The sequence below is a fragment of the Lepisosteus platostomus genome, chromosome 5 (assembly GCF_059453375.1).
Source record: "Lepisosteus platostomus isolate fLepPlt1 chromosome 5, fLepPlt1.hap1, whole genome shotgun sequence".
NCBI lineage: Eukaryota > Metazoa > Chordata > Actinopteri > Semionotiformes > Lepisosteidae > Lepisosteus > Lepisosteus platostomus.
The window spans coordinates 23549788-23566032 of NC_142615.1; the positions used below are offsets into that span (position 1 = coordinate 23549788).

The 16245-nt window shown below is 50.5% G+C and overlaps 1 protein-coding gene, 1 long non-coding RNA gene and 7 other non-coding genes across 9 annotated transcripts; 5 read left to right on the forward strand and 4 right to left on the reverse strand.

The window, feature by feature from the left end:
• The first annotated feature begins 1061 nt into the window (after window positions 1-1061).
• Window positions 1062-2032, forward strand: LOC148665107 (zona pellucida sperm-binding protein 3-like). The gene is made up of 3 exons (XM_088630926.1): window positions 1062-1619; window positions 1721-1836; window positions 1909-2032. Exons 1-3 carry the CDS (start codon window positions 1062-1064, stop codon window positions 2030-2032), a joined length of 798 nt encoding a protein of 265 aa, XP_088487052.1.
• Window positions 2033-2660: 628 nt separating this feature from the next.
• Window positions 2661-3417, forward strand: LOC148665108 (uncharacterized). Its single transcript, XR_015937159.1, has 3 exons — window positions 2661-2746; window positions 2827-2900; window positions 3068-3417. It is a non-coding gene; the product is annotated as an uncharacterized LOC148665108 (long non-coding RNA).
• Window positions 3418-6248: 2831 nt separating this feature from the next.
• On the reverse strand, window positions 6249-6321 carry trnaf-gaa (transfer RNA phenylalanine (anticodon GAA)). Its single transcript has one exon. It is a non-coding gene; the product is annotated as a tRNA-Phe (tRNA).
• Window positions 6322-7197: 876 nt separating this feature from the next.
• Window positions 7198-7269, forward strand: trnad-guc (transfer RNA aspartic acid (anticodon GUC)). The gene has a single exon. It is a non-coding gene; the product is annotated as a tRNA-Asp (tRNA).
• Window positions 7270-7890: 621 nt separating this feature from the next.
• On the reverse strand, window positions 7891-7963 carry trnav-cac (transfer RNA valine (anticodon CAC)). Its single transcript has one exon. It is a non-coding gene; the product is annotated as a tRNA-Val (tRNA).
• A 1522-nt stretch (window positions 7964-9485) lies between these two features.
• trnaf-gaa (transfer RNA phenylalanine (anticodon GAA)) lies at window positions 9486-9558 on the reverse strand. The gene has a single exon. It is a non-coding gene; the product is annotated as a tRNA-Phe (tRNA).
• Window positions 9559-10590: 1032 nt separating this feature from the next.
• On the forward strand, window positions 10591-10662 carry trnad-guc (transfer RNA aspartic acid (anticodon GUC)). Its single transcript has one exon. It is a non-coding gene; the product is annotated as a tRNA-Asp (tRNA).
• A 621-nt stretch (window positions 10663-11283) lies between these two features.
• On the reverse strand, window positions 11284-11356 carry trnav-cac (transfer RNA valine (anticodon CAC)). Its single transcript has one exon. It is a non-coding gene; the product is annotated as a tRNA-Val (tRNA).
• A 694-nt stretch (window positions 11357-12050) lies between these two features.
• On the forward strand, window positions 12051-12122 carry trnah-gug (transfer RNA histidin (anticodon GUG)). Its single transcript has one exon. It is a non-coding gene; the product is annotated as a tRNA-His (tRNA).
• Window positions 12123-16245: the final 4123 nt, after the last annotated feature.

Consider the following 16245-nt stretch of genomic DNA (forward strand, 5'->3'; position numbering starts at 1 on the left):
CGACAATGAAATATGGGCTATTTCGAAGTCGCAAATGTGAGATCTAAAGTCAAAGTTTTTAGAGTTTTTAGGTCGCAATTCTGAGATATTAAGTCACAATTCTGAGATACCATAGTGCATTTTTTTTACTCCCTGGCGGAAACGGGCTTCCATTGGTTCTCAGTGCTGCGAAGCAAAAGCAATCTCTGGAAAATCAGACAAATTATTATCAGATCATGTCAAAAGCTGATCAGTATTTCTTTACTGGGAAGCAAAGAAATGCTTGTATTACACATTTTAATATGACATGCAATTACACATAAAAATAGTAAAATTATTTTCATTGCGGTACGTATTGATAGAACAGCCCCCTCGATAAAGGAAAGTGTGGACGGACGTGTCGCATGTTCCGTACTCTGTCTGACAGCGAGTTTAACACACTGTCCTTGGAAATTAGAAACTAATTGAACAATGAATTAATCTGAGCAAATTTTACACGTGTGGGTGATTTAATTCTGTCGAAATTGCGTGGAACTCCTCCGCTGAGCTCAGATACACACGGGAAAGTGTGCAGGCTGCTTCACGGAGTCCCGCCTCAGACTGGAAGCAGGTTCTAATAATAATAATAATAATAATAATAATTGCTTACACTTATATAGCGCTTTTCTGGACACTCCACTCAAAGCGCTTTACAGGTAATGGGGACTCCCCTCCACCACCACCAATGTGCAGCATCCACCTGGATGATGCGACGGCAGCCATAGTGCGCCAGAACGCTCACCACACATCAGCTATCAGTGGGGAGGAGAGCAGAGTAATGTAGCCAATTCATAGAGGGGGATTATTAGGAGGCCATGATTAGTAAGGGCCAATTGGAAATTAGACGCTGAGAACAATTCGGGTCTCTGTGTGTAATTGATTGTGTTGATTGAGCGGTAGTGTGACCATGTGTGTGGTAGCATAGTCCTGCCAGTATAAAAACCTAGTCACCGCGTTCACACTTTATGCTCTCTTGCTTCAACACAGTTTGGTGGTTTACTTGTCTTACTTCTATAGCAGTTTAGCGGGACGTCAATTTGACGATGCGCTCGTTTCTCTTTGTGCTGTGCCTGTGCGCAGGGGCCGGGCTCCCCGCACTATTCTCCGCCGGGCCAGCTGGCTGGGACTCTCGGGAATTAGCACTCCAGGCCGACTTCCCGGCTCCTGAAGACGCAGCCCAGTTGGAGGATTTGAACCTGGCAGATGCGCCCTCCGAAGACCTGTCTGCAAGCGAGAACGACTCGCAGTCCTTGGCTCCCGACTTTCGCCGCCTTCCCGTGTCCAGAGACGCGTACTCGCCCTACTTCGACAAGGAGAAGATGAAGCCCGAAGCCGGCAGCCGCCCCTTACCCGCCTACATCAAGAGCGTCCTGTTTCCTCCCCAGCGAGGGCGGCAGCCGGCTCGCCCGGCCATCGGGGGCACCCGAGGAGTGGCTGTGTGGTGTGACTCCAGCAGGATGTACGTGAGGGTCAGTCGGCTCCTGTTCGGCTTCAGCTGTCGGCCATCGGAGGTGACCTTGGGCAACTGCAGCGTCAGCCGAACCACACGCAGTTACTTCTACATCATCTACGGGCTTCACGAGTGCGGCACCGAGCGATCGGTAAGCGGGTCTTCATCTACAGGCAGTGTATCGACGTGAGCTGTAGGGCCAGTGTCGGGGTTGCCTTTCCTGGGAATATCCCTTCCTCTGTGACCCTGCAGGTTGTCCAGGGCCGCCTGGTGTACTCCAACACTCTCCGCTATGCCCCGCCCTCCTCCAGTGCACCTGTGCATCGCTTCATTCCCTTCTCTGTGCCGGTCAAGTGCTCCTACAACAGGTAGGCAGGGCTCTGCTGCTGAGAAGCCACTAGGAAAGTGTCCAGATGCCCCTCATCCCCTCTGTTCTGCAGGTTCCACTACTCCTACAAGGTTGGTTATGTCCCCACGTGGGCCAGGAGAAGGACCTTCTTCAAGGACCTGAAGAACAAACACAGCTTTGTGCTACTCAGCACCAACTGTAAGCTCCTTGAGTGAGTGGCTCCTCCTGCCTGCAGGGGGTGCTGTGTGCAGGTGTAATGCTGCCTCTCTCTCTCCAGCCCGCTGGGTCCGGCTCTCTCCTAAGGATGAGTACTTCCTGGGTCAGCCCATGTACTTCCAGGCCACTGCCTACTTTGCCACAGCAGAGCAGAGGCTGTACATCCACTCGTGTTATGTAACGGAGAAACCAGACCAGCACTCCCAGCCCCGTTTCCCTGTGATCGACAACTTGGGGTACAGCCACTTCTGGGAGGGGAGGTGGGCAGGAGCCCTGAGAGCCTGCAGGGGTTCATCCTTGTCCTTGTCCCCAGGTGCATGGTGGACAGCAAGGCAGATGGCTGCCTGTCCAGGTTTGTCCCCTCCAAGCAGAAGGATGTGCTCCGCTTCACAATTGATGCCTTCCTCTTCCAGCTGTCCAGGAAGGTACTGCTCTCAAAGGCTGCTCGGCCTTCTTGCTCTACTGATCCATGGTCTGCTTTCACATCCATGATCTAGATGTGAACCAGACTGTGGCAGCTGTAGTGCCTAGAGCTGCCAGCTTGCCTTCACTGATGGCAGAAGGTCTTTCTCTGTCCCTCTATTGGCCTTGATCCCTTAATGCTGTGACCTTCCCTCTTGCAGCATGAAGTGACTGAGCTGTACATGCACTGTGGCTCCTGCTAAAGCAACACCAGGGACCAAGTCCTGCACCTACAACAGGGAGGCTAAGAGGTACTTCTGCAAGGAGCCTGCTGAGGGTGCTCTGGGACAAGCCAGGTTTAGGCCTCACCTGTCCTCCTCCTCTCCTCCAGGTGGGAGGAGCTGTATGGTGACCATGAGGTCTGTGCCTGCTGTGAGTCCAGGTGTGCTGGCAGTCGGAATGAAGGTGGGTCTGGTTCTCTATCCCTTGTGGATGCATCTCTGCCCAAGAGACAACCATGCTTGGACAACTGAGGAATGATCCCGTGCTGGACAAAGGGACTGTTTAGATGAGTAGACTGTGGGTCTCTGGGTATAGCGGATCCCTCACTCCTGGGTGCTGCTTGTCCACAGGTACCAGGAGCCTGGTGACCAGCAGTCGGGTGGCTGTGGCACCAGTAGAAGCTCCTCTGGATGTGGGAGCTGACTGGACTGAGGATGAGGAAGGAGACCCTCGGAGCTCCAGTGAAGATGCTGAGAGCACCAGTGAGGATATGGAGGGAGCAGATGACTTTGGAGATGTTGGCCAGTGGACAGGTAGGGTCTGGCAGGAGGAGCTCCTGTAGGGGTGGTGTCCTGCAGTGTAGCTGGATTGTTCTCCTTCCTCCCCAGGTGCCTGAATGAAGGCTCCAGCCTGGCCCTTGTGACTCTCCTGCCTCCACTTGCCTTGTAATGGCAACATCTCAATAAAGCTGTGAAAGACCCTTCTGCCTGCCCTTGTTTCTTTGTGGTTTATAGGTTTGATTGGGGTGGGGGAATTCAAGGGAAGTATTTGTGGGGGTTCCCCTTTCAAGAATGCTTCCCGTATTGCTGCCAATGAGGACTGAAAATGGCTGGAGTAATAAAGCGTTGTAGTGGGGGAAGATAGCCGCACTATTCCTTGGGCAGGTCATTGTAACTTTTTTTACTGGGGGAGAGACAGGTGTTCAATATACTGGCAGTCCTCCTGTTTCCGAGAGGGGTAGTGCTTATGGAGTGTGAGTTGCTACTGTAGTGCCCAGTAAGAGTGAGATCTGGTGTCCTATTCTAGGCTGCACAAACTGACTAAAAGAAACACAAGGAAGGGATTGTCAACAGGGGCTTGGTGTAAAGTAGGCCTTCCCTTCCTTAGCAGAGGAACAATTCTGGTGCCCAAACATCAGTGAATAAAGGTACAGTTAGAATCTTGGAGGTCTTGTCTTATGGGTGTTGGTTTCACAGTATTGGACAGTTATGGGAAGTATTAGGATTGAGACTGGAGATCCCAGTACTTGACTGGGAAGGCGGGTGTTCACAACTACCTCTGCCAGCAGTACAGACTGTGTAGATTGAGACTGAACGCTTACTACACAAAGACTCTCCACTGTTTCAGTGTCCCATGTCATGAATTTCAAGCGAATCCTAGTCTCCCATTGTGACTACCTATAATTTGCACAAATCCTGCTGGCCCACTGTTAATTGTTAGCCCTACTGCCATGCCCTATTAAAGTTTCAAAGATTTAGGATAAACTATTTAGTATAATGGTTCCAAAGGTGGCTTCGCAAAGCACTTGAAACAATTACAATAAGAATACACAGGATAACACAATTCCAATAGACAGAGGAGACCATGGATGGTGGTACTAAGGAAAGTAGAAGCAGAGGGGTAAAGAATGGAACCAGTTCAGTAAAGGCTCTTCTACAGAAGAAGGTGTTGAGTCTGAATTTGAAGGAGTTTAGGGAAGGTGACTCTGGTATCCTTGGGGAGAGAGTTCCAGAGCTTGGGGGCATAACAGGAGAAGGCCTTGTCACTCATACAGTGTAGATGGGCGTGGGGGACAGTTAGGAGACCAGAATAAGAAGAGCGAAGGTTCTGAGGTGGGGAGTAGGGTGATAATAGATCAAACTGCTACTGAGGTGCAACTGAAATGTGACGGCATGTTCTACAATTTATGCAAGAAAGGGTAATGTTAAGCTTTTATGGACCGTTGGTACAACAGCAGTGCTCAAGGATTCATTTCTAATATTGAGGACAATGGGTTATATACCCATCGTTCTTACCAAAGGATCAGAGACCTTTTGCTATATAAAAAGACTCCTTTCCACCACTAATTTATACAGGTTTGGTTCATTTGGGTTTTATCAGTTAAACATTTAAGTGAAGTCATTGTCCTGCTCGCGGCCGAGCCCGACACACGGTACCGTCTGGTTTCTGTCGCTGGGCGCTCACCCTGCGGTCCATATGGGTCCTAATGCCCCAGTATATGGTAGTGCCAATTTCCCTAAGGAAACAAATACTCCACATTAGTCTGAATGCCACATTCTTCATTGGTCCCATTACATCACAGAAAAACAAAACTACTCACTCTTTAATCTCGTCTAATCCAAGACGCACCGAATATCACAGTCTTCTTTTAACACGCGTGCTGTGATTCCTCTATGTAGCAGAAATGACAACCGAGGAGCCGAGAGATTATTTCAGCATTTCGCGTCAGAACGGAAAACACAAACGACTAACTTGGAATGACTTGCTTTTGACGCTTTTCAAAGCGTTCTTTGTGCACGACGACTGCGCCACCAAGCAAACTACATAAATATGAGAAAACACGCAAGAGAGTTGTCACTCAGAGTGTCGAAGGGTCGATGTATACTGGGGCTCAGTTGAAATGCAACGTCAGGACTTTTCCGAATTATGTCACACGAAGAGAGCACAGCCCTTTCCGCCCTGCCGCGTGTGTCTCGGTAACTCGCTGTGATCGTATAGTGGTCAGTACTTTGCGTTGTGGCCGCAACAACCCCAGTTCGAATCCGGGTCACGGCAGAATAGGGGCGTCTGCTTTTACTACTCGCACGAATGAAGGCAAAAAAAAGCCAATCGATGTGAACGAACGGCGCTTTACAGAGGAGTACTGCCTGACTGGATCGTTGATGAACGACAGAGGCCACTCCGACCTCTTCTCGGTTTTCTTCAATGACTTACTAAGGATCTTCTTCACATTCGCCCATGCAGGGGAAGCCAGTTACACCAAAGCAAACGCAGGAAAGTGCATTTCAAGCAGAGACCAGGAGGGACTTGTTTACACCGAGAGTGGGCGGAGAATGGAACAATGCGCCCAGCCCTGTTGCTGGAGCCGATTCTTGATGAGCTCTTGGGCTCACTAAGAGGCCCCCGCTGGATGCTAATCTTTCTGTTGTTCTTGCAGGTCCTGCGCTGCTTTTGAGCCGACAGAGCTCGACCTGGTCTGTCGGCACAGCCCAATTGCAAATGATCGGCTCCGCGTACAGAAGGAACGTGCGTTTGGTACAAGAGTGCACGAAGGCTCCGGAAATACATTGGGAACAAATGACCGGTCGCTCAAGACCTCTGTGAAGTACAGGAGCATGCAAAACGAGGCTGTTTCCACCCGGTCTCAAACCGGGGACCTTTCGCATGTTAGGCGAACGTGATAGCCGCTACACTACGGAAACCTGCAGGGACCGCTGCTGGTGTCTCGCTTGCGTTTCAGGCTGAGAAAGGGACGCGTCACTTTAGGAAGGGGGCGCTGGAGAGAGGAACAAAGGGCACGATGAAACAAGATGCCGAAACCCGGGATCAAACCAGGGACCTTTAGATCTTCAGTCTAACGCTCTCCCAACTGAGCTATTTCGGCGGTGTGCAAATCCCACAGCCACCTGCTCCAGCCTTCCTGTGTTGTGGCATGAGCGCACCAAGAGTAGCGGGAGAGTGTTGCAGGAACGTCACTCAGAAGGAAAGCCACCCAGATGCGCCCTCTGAGCTCTGTCCAGCGGGGGGGGGGCGGGAAAGCAGACAAAGAGGTGACACCTCAAGGTCTGCACGATCACAGCTCTCCGCCGCCCCAGGCTTCCGCTCGATAAGCTACTGGACACACCCGCCCCTCCTCACACAGACCGTGGAAAAGCCCCCGAGTGGGAGGGCTCGCTCTTCCTCCCAGGAGCTCTTGGACACGACGCCCAGACAGGGCGCGGGGAGCCGCCGCCTGCAAACACGGCTCCAGGCAGGACTCCACTCCGCAGGAGCCGCAGAGCAGAGGAGATGAGGGCAGCTTAGCTCCTGTGCAGAGACCTGAGCTGTTGTTGCTGTGGATGCTGTCTTTTCTGCACTCGGGGTAGGAGTGAATGTTGAGTTGCCCTTAGAAATGAAGCAGAGCACTTCAACGGCACGGGTGTGTGTGTGTGTGTGTGCGCCCTGGTGATTCTGAGAGACAGATCGAACCTGGGCTAAAAGAGAGGGGGCTTAGCCCTCTTCCATTTGCTAGTTCAAAGTTGTACAACCCATTTGTATCTGCTAGGCGGCGCAGTCGTCGTTCACAAAGAACGCTTTGAGAAGCGTCAAAGGCAAGTCATTCCGAGTTGGTCGTTTGTGTTTTCCGTTCAGACGCGAAATGCTGAAATGATCTCTCGGCTCCTCGGTTGTCATTTCTGCTCCGTAAAGGGTTCACAGCACGCGTCGGCTTCCAGCATGCTGGGTCGGGACACGATGCCGGGGATTGAAGAGAGCGATGTCTTCCTCGTTAGTATAGTGGCAAGTATCCCCGCCTGTCACGCGGGAGACCGGGGTTCGATTCCCCGACGGGGAGTAGCTTTTCTTTCACCTCCTTAGAGAAATGACTGCCTTTCACTTCTCTGTTTTCTTTCACAGCGTCGTGCACCTTTTCATTGCTCTCGCTTTCAGAGCCTCCGCACGGCAGTCGACTCGACATCAGGAAGCACATTGAAGTGAAAGCAGGAAGCGCTGCGACATGCACTGTGCAGATCCCGCCACACTAAGAGGTGAGTGGGTCTGTTCGATGCACAAAGAACGCTTTGAGAAGCGTCAAAGGCAAGTCATTCCGAGTTGGTCGTTTGTGTTTTCCGTTCAGACGCGAAATGCTGAAATGATCTCTCGGCTCCTCGGTTGTCATTTCTGCTCCGTAAAGGAATCACAGCACGCGTCGGCTTCCAGCACGGTGGGTCGGGACACGATGCCGGGGGTCGGAGAGAGCGATGTCTTCCTCGTTAGTATAGGACCTGTCACCTGTCCCCACCTGTCACGCGGGAGACTGGGGTGCATCAGGACGCGCCTTGAAGTGAAAGCAGGATGCGCTGTGACATGCACTGTGCAGATCCCGCCACACTAAGAGGTGGGTCCAGTGGGTCTGTTCGATCACAGCGCTAGGCGAATCCCCAATCCCCTTTTGTGCCTGGCGACAAAAGATGTCTGTTTCCGCCCGGTTTCGAACCGGGGACCTTTCGCATGTGAGGCGAACGTGATAACCACTACACTACGGAAACGGTGGTAAGACGTGCCCAGCGGCCCAGCGCTGAGCTTCGCCAATGCGATTTAGCTGCTTCCAGTGCCTTTATTGGAGTGCGCTGATGGACCGTGCTCTCTCTCCAGAGACCAGCACGCCTGTCATGGACGGAGCAGGAAAGGCGGCGCCACATTCTACAGCCCTCTCCACGCAATCGACGAAATCGGGCTACTGAAGTGGAGAAAATCGCCTCTCCAGAAAGTGCAAATATCATCTTGGAGACTATAAATTCTATTGCCGAAGGTCAGCCCTGTCTACCAGAGTAACCCTCCCACAGCGATGATCAGCTCGTCTCACACGCGAGAAGTTTCGGTTGGACACAAGCGCCCCCTCTTCTCGCACGTTTTGCACGTTCGAGTAGTTTTAATGCGGCTCTTTCGTACACGGTGCTGATCTTTTGGAAAGCAGGAGGCAAAACCGAGTCGAACCGCCTGGGTGAAAACCAAGAACCCTAACCGCTAGACTATATGGCAGCGAACAACCATGCTGTTCCCGGCATCATGCAAGCAAACTACATAAATATGAGAAAACACGCAAGAGAGTTGTCACTCAGAGTGTCGAAGGGTCGATGTATACTGGGGCTCAGTTGAAATGCAACGTCAGGACTTTTCCGAATTATGTCACACGAAGAGAGCACAGCCCTTTCCGCCCTGCCGCGTGTGTCTCGGTAACTCGCTGTGATCGTATAGTGGTCAATACTTTGCGTTGTGGCCGCAACAGCCCCAGTTCGAATCCGGGTCACGGCAGAATAGGGGTGTCTGCTTTTACTACTCGCACGAAAGAAGGCAAAAAAAAGCCAATCGACGTGAACGAACGGCGCTTTACAGAGGAGTACTGCCTGACTGGATCGTTGATGAACGACAGAGGCCACTCCGACCTCTTCTCGGTTTTCTTCAATGACTTACTAAGGATCTTCTTCACATTCGCCCATGCAGGGGAAGCCAGTTACACCAAACCAAACGCAGGAAAGTGCATTTCAAGCAGAGACCAGGAGGGACTTGTTTACACCGAGAGTGGGCGGAGAATGGAACAATGCGCCCAGCCCTGTTGCTGGAGCCGATTCTTGATGAGCTCTTGGGCTCACTAAGAGGCCCCCGCTGGATGCTAATCTTTCTGTTGTTCTTGCAGGTCCTGCGCTGCTTTTGAGCCGACAGAGCTCGACCTGGTCTGTCGGCACAGCCCAATTGCAAATGATCGGCTCCGCGTACAGAAGGAACGTGCGTTTGGTACAAGAGTGCACGAAGGCACCGGAAATACATTGGGAACAAATGACCGGTCGCTCAAGACCTCTGTGAAGTACAGGAGCGTGCAAAACGAGGCTGTTTCCGCCTGGTCTCGAACCGGGGACCTTTCGCGTGTTAGGCGAACGTGATAGCCGCTACACTACGGAAACCTGTAAGGACTGCTGCTGGTGTCTCGCTTGCGTTTCGGGCTGAGAAAGGGACGCGTCACTTTAGGCAGGGGGCGCTGGAGAGAGGAACAAAGGGCGCGATGAAACAAAATGCCGAAACCCGGGATCGAACCAGGGACCTTTAGATCTTCAGTCTAACGCTCTCCCAACTGAGCTATTTCGGCAGTGCGCAAAGCCCACAGCCACCTGCTCCAGCCTTCCTGTGTTGTGGCATGAGCGCACCAAGAGTAGCGGGAGAGTGTTGCAGGAACGTCACTCAGAAGGAAAGCCACCCAGCTGCGCCCTCTGAGCTCTGTCCAGCGCATCTTCCTCGCATGGACTCCTGCCTGCGACGGGCAGGAAACAATTAGCAAGAACAGAACGACACCCCATGGGTGTCTCATGACCGCACCTTAGGTTGTGACACGTGCAGGTGTGAGGGGTTGCCGGGCTACTTTGGAGCAGAGCTTGGGCGGAGGGGGGGCGGGAAAGCAGACAAAGAGGTGACACCTCAAGGTCTGCACGATCACAGCTCTCCGCCGCCCCAGGCTTCCGCTCGATAAGCTACTGGACACACCCGCCCCTCCTCACACAGACCGTGGAAAAGCCCCCGAGTGGGAGGGCTCGCTCTTCCTCCCAGGAGCTCTTGGACACGACGCCCAGACAGGGCGCGGGGAGCCGCCGCCTGCAAACACGGCTCCAGGCAGGACTCCACTCCGCAGGAGCCGCAGAGCAGAGGAGATGAGGAGATGAGGGCAGCTTAGCTCCTGTGCAGAGACCTGAGCTGTTGTTGCTGTGGATGCTGTCTTTTCTGCACTCGGGGTAGGAGTGAATGTTGAGTTGCCCTTAGAAATGAAGCAGAGCACTTCAACGGCACGGGTGTGTGTGTGTGTGCGCCCTGGTGATTCTGGGAGACAGATCGAACCTGGGCTAAAAGAGAGGGGGCTAAGCCCTCTTCCATTTGCTAGTTCAAAGTTGTACAACCCCTTTGTATCTGCTAGGCGGCGCAGTCGTCGTGCACAAAGAACACTTTGAAAAGCGTCAAAGGCAAGTCATTCCGAGTTGGTCGTTTGTGTTTTCCGTTCAGACGCGAAATGCTGACATGATCTCTCGGCTCCTCGGTTGTCATTTCTGCTCCGTAAAGGGATCACAGCACGCGTCGGCTTCCAGCATGCTGGGTCGGGACACGATGCCGGGGATTGGAGAGAGCGATGTCTTCCTCGTTAGTATAGTGGCAAGTATCCCCGCCTGTCACGCGGGAGACCGGGGTTCGATTCCCCGACGGGGAGTAGCTTTTCTTTCACCTCCTTAGAGAAATGACTGCCTTTCACTTCTCTGTTTTCTTTCACAGCGTCGTGCACCTTTTCATTGCTCTCGCTTTCAGAGCCTCCGCACGGCAGTCGACTCGACATCAGGAAGCACATTGAAGTGAAAGCAGGAAGCGCTGCGACATGCACTGTGCAGATCCCGCCACACTAAGAGGTGAGTGGGTCTGTTCGATGCACAAAGAACGCTTTGAGAAGCGTCAAAGGCAAGTCATTCCGAGTTGGTCGTTTGTGTTTTCCGTTCAGACGCGAAATGCTGAAATGATCTCTCGGCTCCTCGGTTGTCATTTCTGCTCCGTAAAGGAATCACAGCACGCGTCGGCTTCCAGCACGGTGGGTCGGGACACGATGCCGGGGGTCGGAGAGAGCGATGTCTTCCTCGTTAGTATAGGACCTGTCACCTGTCCCCACCTGTCACGCGGGAGACTGGGGTGCATCAGGACGCGCCTTGAAGTGAAAGCAGGATGCGCTGTGACATGCACTGTGCAGATCCCGCCACACTAAGAGGTGGGTCCAGTGGGTCTGTTCGATCACAGCGCTAGGCGAATCCCCAATCCCCTTTTGTGCCTGGCGACAAAAGATGTCTGTTTCCGCCCGGTTTCGAACCGGGGACCTTTCGCGTGTGAGGCGAACGTGATAACCACTACACTACGGAAACGGTGGTAAGACGTGCCCAGCGGCCCAGCGCTGAGCTTCGCCAATGCGATTTAGCTGCTTCCAGTGCCTTTATTGGAGTGCGCTGATGGACCGTGCTCTCTCTCCAGAGACCAGCACGCCTGTCATGGACGGAGCAGGAAAGGCGGCGCCACATTCTACAGCCCTCTCCACGCAATCGACGAAATCGGGCTACTGAAGTGGAGAAAATCGCCTCTCCAGAAAGTGCAAATATCATCTTGGAGACTATAAATCCTATTGCCGAAGGTCAGCCCTGTCTACCAGAGTAACCCTCCCACAGCGATGATCAGCTCGTCTCACACGCGAGAAGTTTCGGTTGGACACAAGCGCCCCCTCTTCTCGCACGTTTTGCACGTTCGAGTAGTTTTAATGCGGCTCTTTCGTACACGGTGCTGATCTTTTGGAAAGCAGGAGGCAAAACCGAGTCGAACCGCCTGGGTGAAAACCAAGAACCCTAACCGCTAGACTATATGGCAGCGAACAACCATGCTGTTCCCGGCATCATGCAAGCAAACTACATAAATATGAGAAAACACGCAAGAGAGTTGTCACTCAGAGTGTCGAAGGGTCGATGTATACTGGGGCTCAGTTGAAATGCAACGTCAGGACTTTTCCGAATTATGTCACACGAAGAGAGCACAGCCCTTTCCGCCCTGCCGCGTGTGTCTCGGTAACTCGCTGTGATCGTATAGTGGTCAGTACTTTGCGTTGTGGCCGCAACAACCCCGGTTCGAATCCGGGTCACGGCAGAATAGGGGCGTCCGCTTTTACTACTCGCACGAATGAAGGCAAAAAAAAAGCCAATCGATGTGAACGAACGGCGCTTTACAGAGGAGTACTGCCTGACTGGATCGTTGATGAACGACAGAGGCCACTCCGACCTCTTCTCGGTTTTCTTTAATGACTTACTAAGGATCTTCTTCACATTCGCCCATGCAGGGGAAGCCACTTACACCAAAGCAAACGCAGGAAAGTGCAATTCAAGCAGAGACCAGGAGGGACTTGTTTACACCGAGAGTGGTCGGAGAATGGAACAATGCGCCCGGCCCTGTTGCTGGAGCCGATTCTTGATGAGATCTTGGGCTCACTAAGAGGCCCCCGCTGGATGCTAATCTTTCTGTTGTACTTGCAGGTCCTGCGCTGCTTTTGAGCCGACAGAGCTCGTCCTGGTCTGTCGGCACAGCCGAATTGCAAATGATCGGCTCCGGTTACAGAAGAAACGTGCGTTTGGTACTGTTGTAACAGAAGGAATAAGGTTCTTGATCCCAAGATGAAGTAAAACAGATGAGTTTATTGCATGCAAGGAACAATAAAGCCGAAGTCTTGTTTCCCGCAAGAAACAACAAAACCGAAGTATTGTTCGATGTGCCGGTACAAACTTTTAGGTTATTTAGTCCTTGCTTGCTGCTTCAGACGTCATTCAATGTTATGGTAAGGGGGGGGGGTCATGGTATTTGGCCAGTTAAGAGGCCCTGGCCAAATGGTCAGTCTAAGATTATGCCCCCAGGGGGTTCCTTGTTCGCATCTGGAATCCTTATCAGTTAACCCCCTTTCCTGCCATAAACCCCTGTTGCTTAGAAGTCTAATTTTCAGGCAGAACTGACTTAAGTTAACCCTTTTTACATCTTATCTCTTACTTCATTCCCCCCTTATAAAATATGGCATACGTCAGGACTGCCTATTTTTACACATACAATGTCAGGGCAGATCTTTCCTTTTTAGATGTACAGGCATGCATTACCATGACATTGTGTGTTCCACAGTTACAACAATATGTTATTGATGTTTTTGTACAAGTGATAGTTACAATTATACATATAAAACAACCCTAATCCTACAAATACATAAAGTCCTACTCCAGGACCCAAACGCAGACCTCAGCCATGTGGAGATCTATCGTCAGGATCTTGGAACAGCAATACTGACCCAACTCCGATTATAATTTTTTGGCTTATAGATATGCCATCACCCGGAATGTATTGATACCATATCCCCAGAAATGCTCCTCAGGCCTAACAAGCACACTGTTGGTCTTAGGAAACATCAGACACAGAAACGGTAACAACATCCTTCTTTCTGTTCACTCAGTCTCTGGTGCCGTGGGTCGGTGAAAGTGCGATACGCGGATCCAGCGATCTCATCCTGTCACTCAGATGGCACAGTCAGTAGTTGGTGGCACTTGATATGGTCCCTCCCAGCAGGATTGCAACGTCTGGCAGGGTATCTCTTCTTCACCTACACCCACTCGCCAGGTATCCGGTCGTGTCTCACCTCTACTGGAGGTCCCCAAGCGTCCGGCACCTGTTCACGAGCCCTGTGCACTGCTTCAGTTAACAAACCTACAATACTTTAATAGAGAGTTAGTTAATTCATCAGTGCGTTAGCCAAACTTGGCCTCCAGGGAGTTTCTTTGGCTGCCCGTGATGATCTCAAATGGGCTCAGTCTCACAGTTCTGTTTGCTCCAGCCCGCAAACTGCACAGGACTGCAGGTAGAGCATCTACCCATGGTGTTCCTTCAGTTGATATTTCCTTAGTTGGTCTTTCAGACTGTGGGTGATGGGGGCAATGTGACTTCTAACTTACCCCTAGTGAGGCAATTACAGCCTGGCACACCTTCCCAGTGTAGTATGCCCCTAGATCAGTATCCAAGGGGAAGGGCAGTCCGTACCACGGGATCATCTTTGTCATACACTTGGGTATGTGCCAGCCCACATCCCATCATTATACAACCCCACATTTTTACACATTTGTTCTAACCACTATTAAACATCTATTAAAGCCCTCAACCTGAATTCTCCCCTTTCCCCAATAGAGGTTTCACAGGGGTCTCAGACTCCCGCTCTCCCAGTGCCGCTCGTCTGGCATCTGCATCTGCATGGTTGTTACCTTGAGTTACTGGAATTCTTTATTTATTGTGTTATTTACACCTTACTCAAGCTGCTTCTGTCGGCAGCTGTAAAACTACAAATCAGTTCAGAGACAAGCCCAGTATTCTTAACTGGAGTCCCTGCCGTTGTGAGAGAATCCTATTTCTCCATAGCCATCCAGAATTGTGGCCTACATGCAACAAATACATACATTATATACATATACAGTAACCCTTTGTCCACACTTACATATAAAGGAATGGTTGATCCATCTGAGGAAACCCCAGTCTCAGCACCTGTAAGAGAGCTTGTGTCAAATGATTACAGGCGGCTTTTGCTGCTGGAACCAAGGCAATCTTGTCCTTGTACTGCACTCCCCCCTTAAGCAGATCTGTTAAAAGTTGTGCTCACCCCGTAAAAACATTGCACCCTGGCCCTGTTAAAATTCCACAATGCTCGACACAAAAGGGCCTTATTATAACTGCTTAATATTAGACACTCTAAAGCTGAAGCAACTCAGACTTGTGGGTTTCCTCGTCAGGGGAAGAACTCAGAATACCATCAACATACTGAGTGATCACAGTCAGTTGAAGCCACGTGATACCCTGTTCTGGATAGTCATTCTTTGTAATGCATAATATTCCAACCCAATAGATCTGGGATAAAACCACCCATTAAAATCTGGTACTCGGCAAGTAAAACTTGCTGCCCCAATACTCCTGTGGCCTCCTGCCGTCTCCCCATATACATTACTCTATAGCACACTGTTGAACAGAGGAGTGAAACAAGCATGACAGTAGTGCTCCAGTATCCCCTAACAGAGAAACCAACACTCCATTAACAGTACATTTTTATCCACTGGACTGGGACAGACTTAGGGAGGCTACAAGGGATTTACAGGATCTAATCGTTAGGTAAACAGATCTTCTCACAAGACGTTATTCTCCCCAGTCTCGATTCTAAACCTACAGCGTTTCAGCATGTCTGGTTTCGAGACATTCGAAAAAATCCAAATTGTTTCCACTATTGCAACTAATTGTATAAAAATACAAAAACTGTTTATCTAACTACTTTTACGTCCACCTGTACTGTACTTATACGTTTCAGACACTCTTATGTTTTCCAATCTCCTTACAGATGCAGCCATTCAAAGTGCGCGGTACAGACATGTACCGGAGGTAATTGGCTACGGCTTCGTGCATCGTGACACGCGATGACGCAAAATACCGCGGTGCGTGATTGGTTGACCGACAGGGGCACTCGTGGTCCGTTGGTCTGTCGTAGAAAGACTTACTGTAAACGTCTTTACTGTGCCCGTTGTAGATATTGAATTTTACCACTGAAGGGAAATCTTAGTAGCTGAGCATAAAAAGAATAGGAGCATACTGTAACGCGTGTGAAGGCCATAAACGATATTAATTTTGGAACATAAACATACAGTATATAGCTGGTCTTGGTACTTTAAAGAAAAAAATACACACCAGTATTCCATTCCTCCCTAAACATTGTAAGCTTCGAAGTCTTTAACTAACGTGATACCGGAGTCAACAAGCATACTTTTAGAATTTGATTAAAAGGGAATATAATATGGAATCGCGTATCTCAAGAATTTAATAACGGTATGATTATATCCATGTACTGCGACAGGGCTCTGTAGGGCTGTTTCGCCTGCCTGTTCATGCGAGCTGTCTTGTAACCTACTGGTCTAGGTGCGTGACTACCAACTGGCAAGTTGTGTGTTCAAATCCAGCTGGTGCTGGACTTTTCATTTGTATTTATTTATTTTTTAATCACGTAACATAAACATATTACCGTATGCAAACTGTACTGTATACAGTATGTATATGTATATTTAATGTCTTAACTGTGCCCGGTTAAGTATTGAATATTCATATCTAATTTTACCACTGAAGGGAAATCTTAGTAGCTGAGCATAAAAAGAATAGGAGCATACTGTAACGCGTGTGAAGGCCATAAACTATATTAATTTTGGAACATAAACAT

Excerpts from the sequence above, each read along its gene's own strand:
- LOC148665107 (XM_088630926.1), top strand. The coding sequence starts at position 1,062 with ATGCGCTCGTTTCTCTTTGTGCTGTGCCTGTGCGCAGGGGCCGGGCTC. Across the intron at positions 1,620-1,720 it reads AGTGCGGCACCGAGCGATCG|GTTGTCCAGGGCCGCCTGGT; the intron begins GTAAGCGGGTCT and ends GTGACCCTGCAG. Across the intron at positions 1,837-1,908 it reads GTCAAGTGCTCCTACAACAG|GTTCCACTACTCCTACAAGG; the intron begins GTAGGCAGGGCT and ends TCTGTTCTGCAG.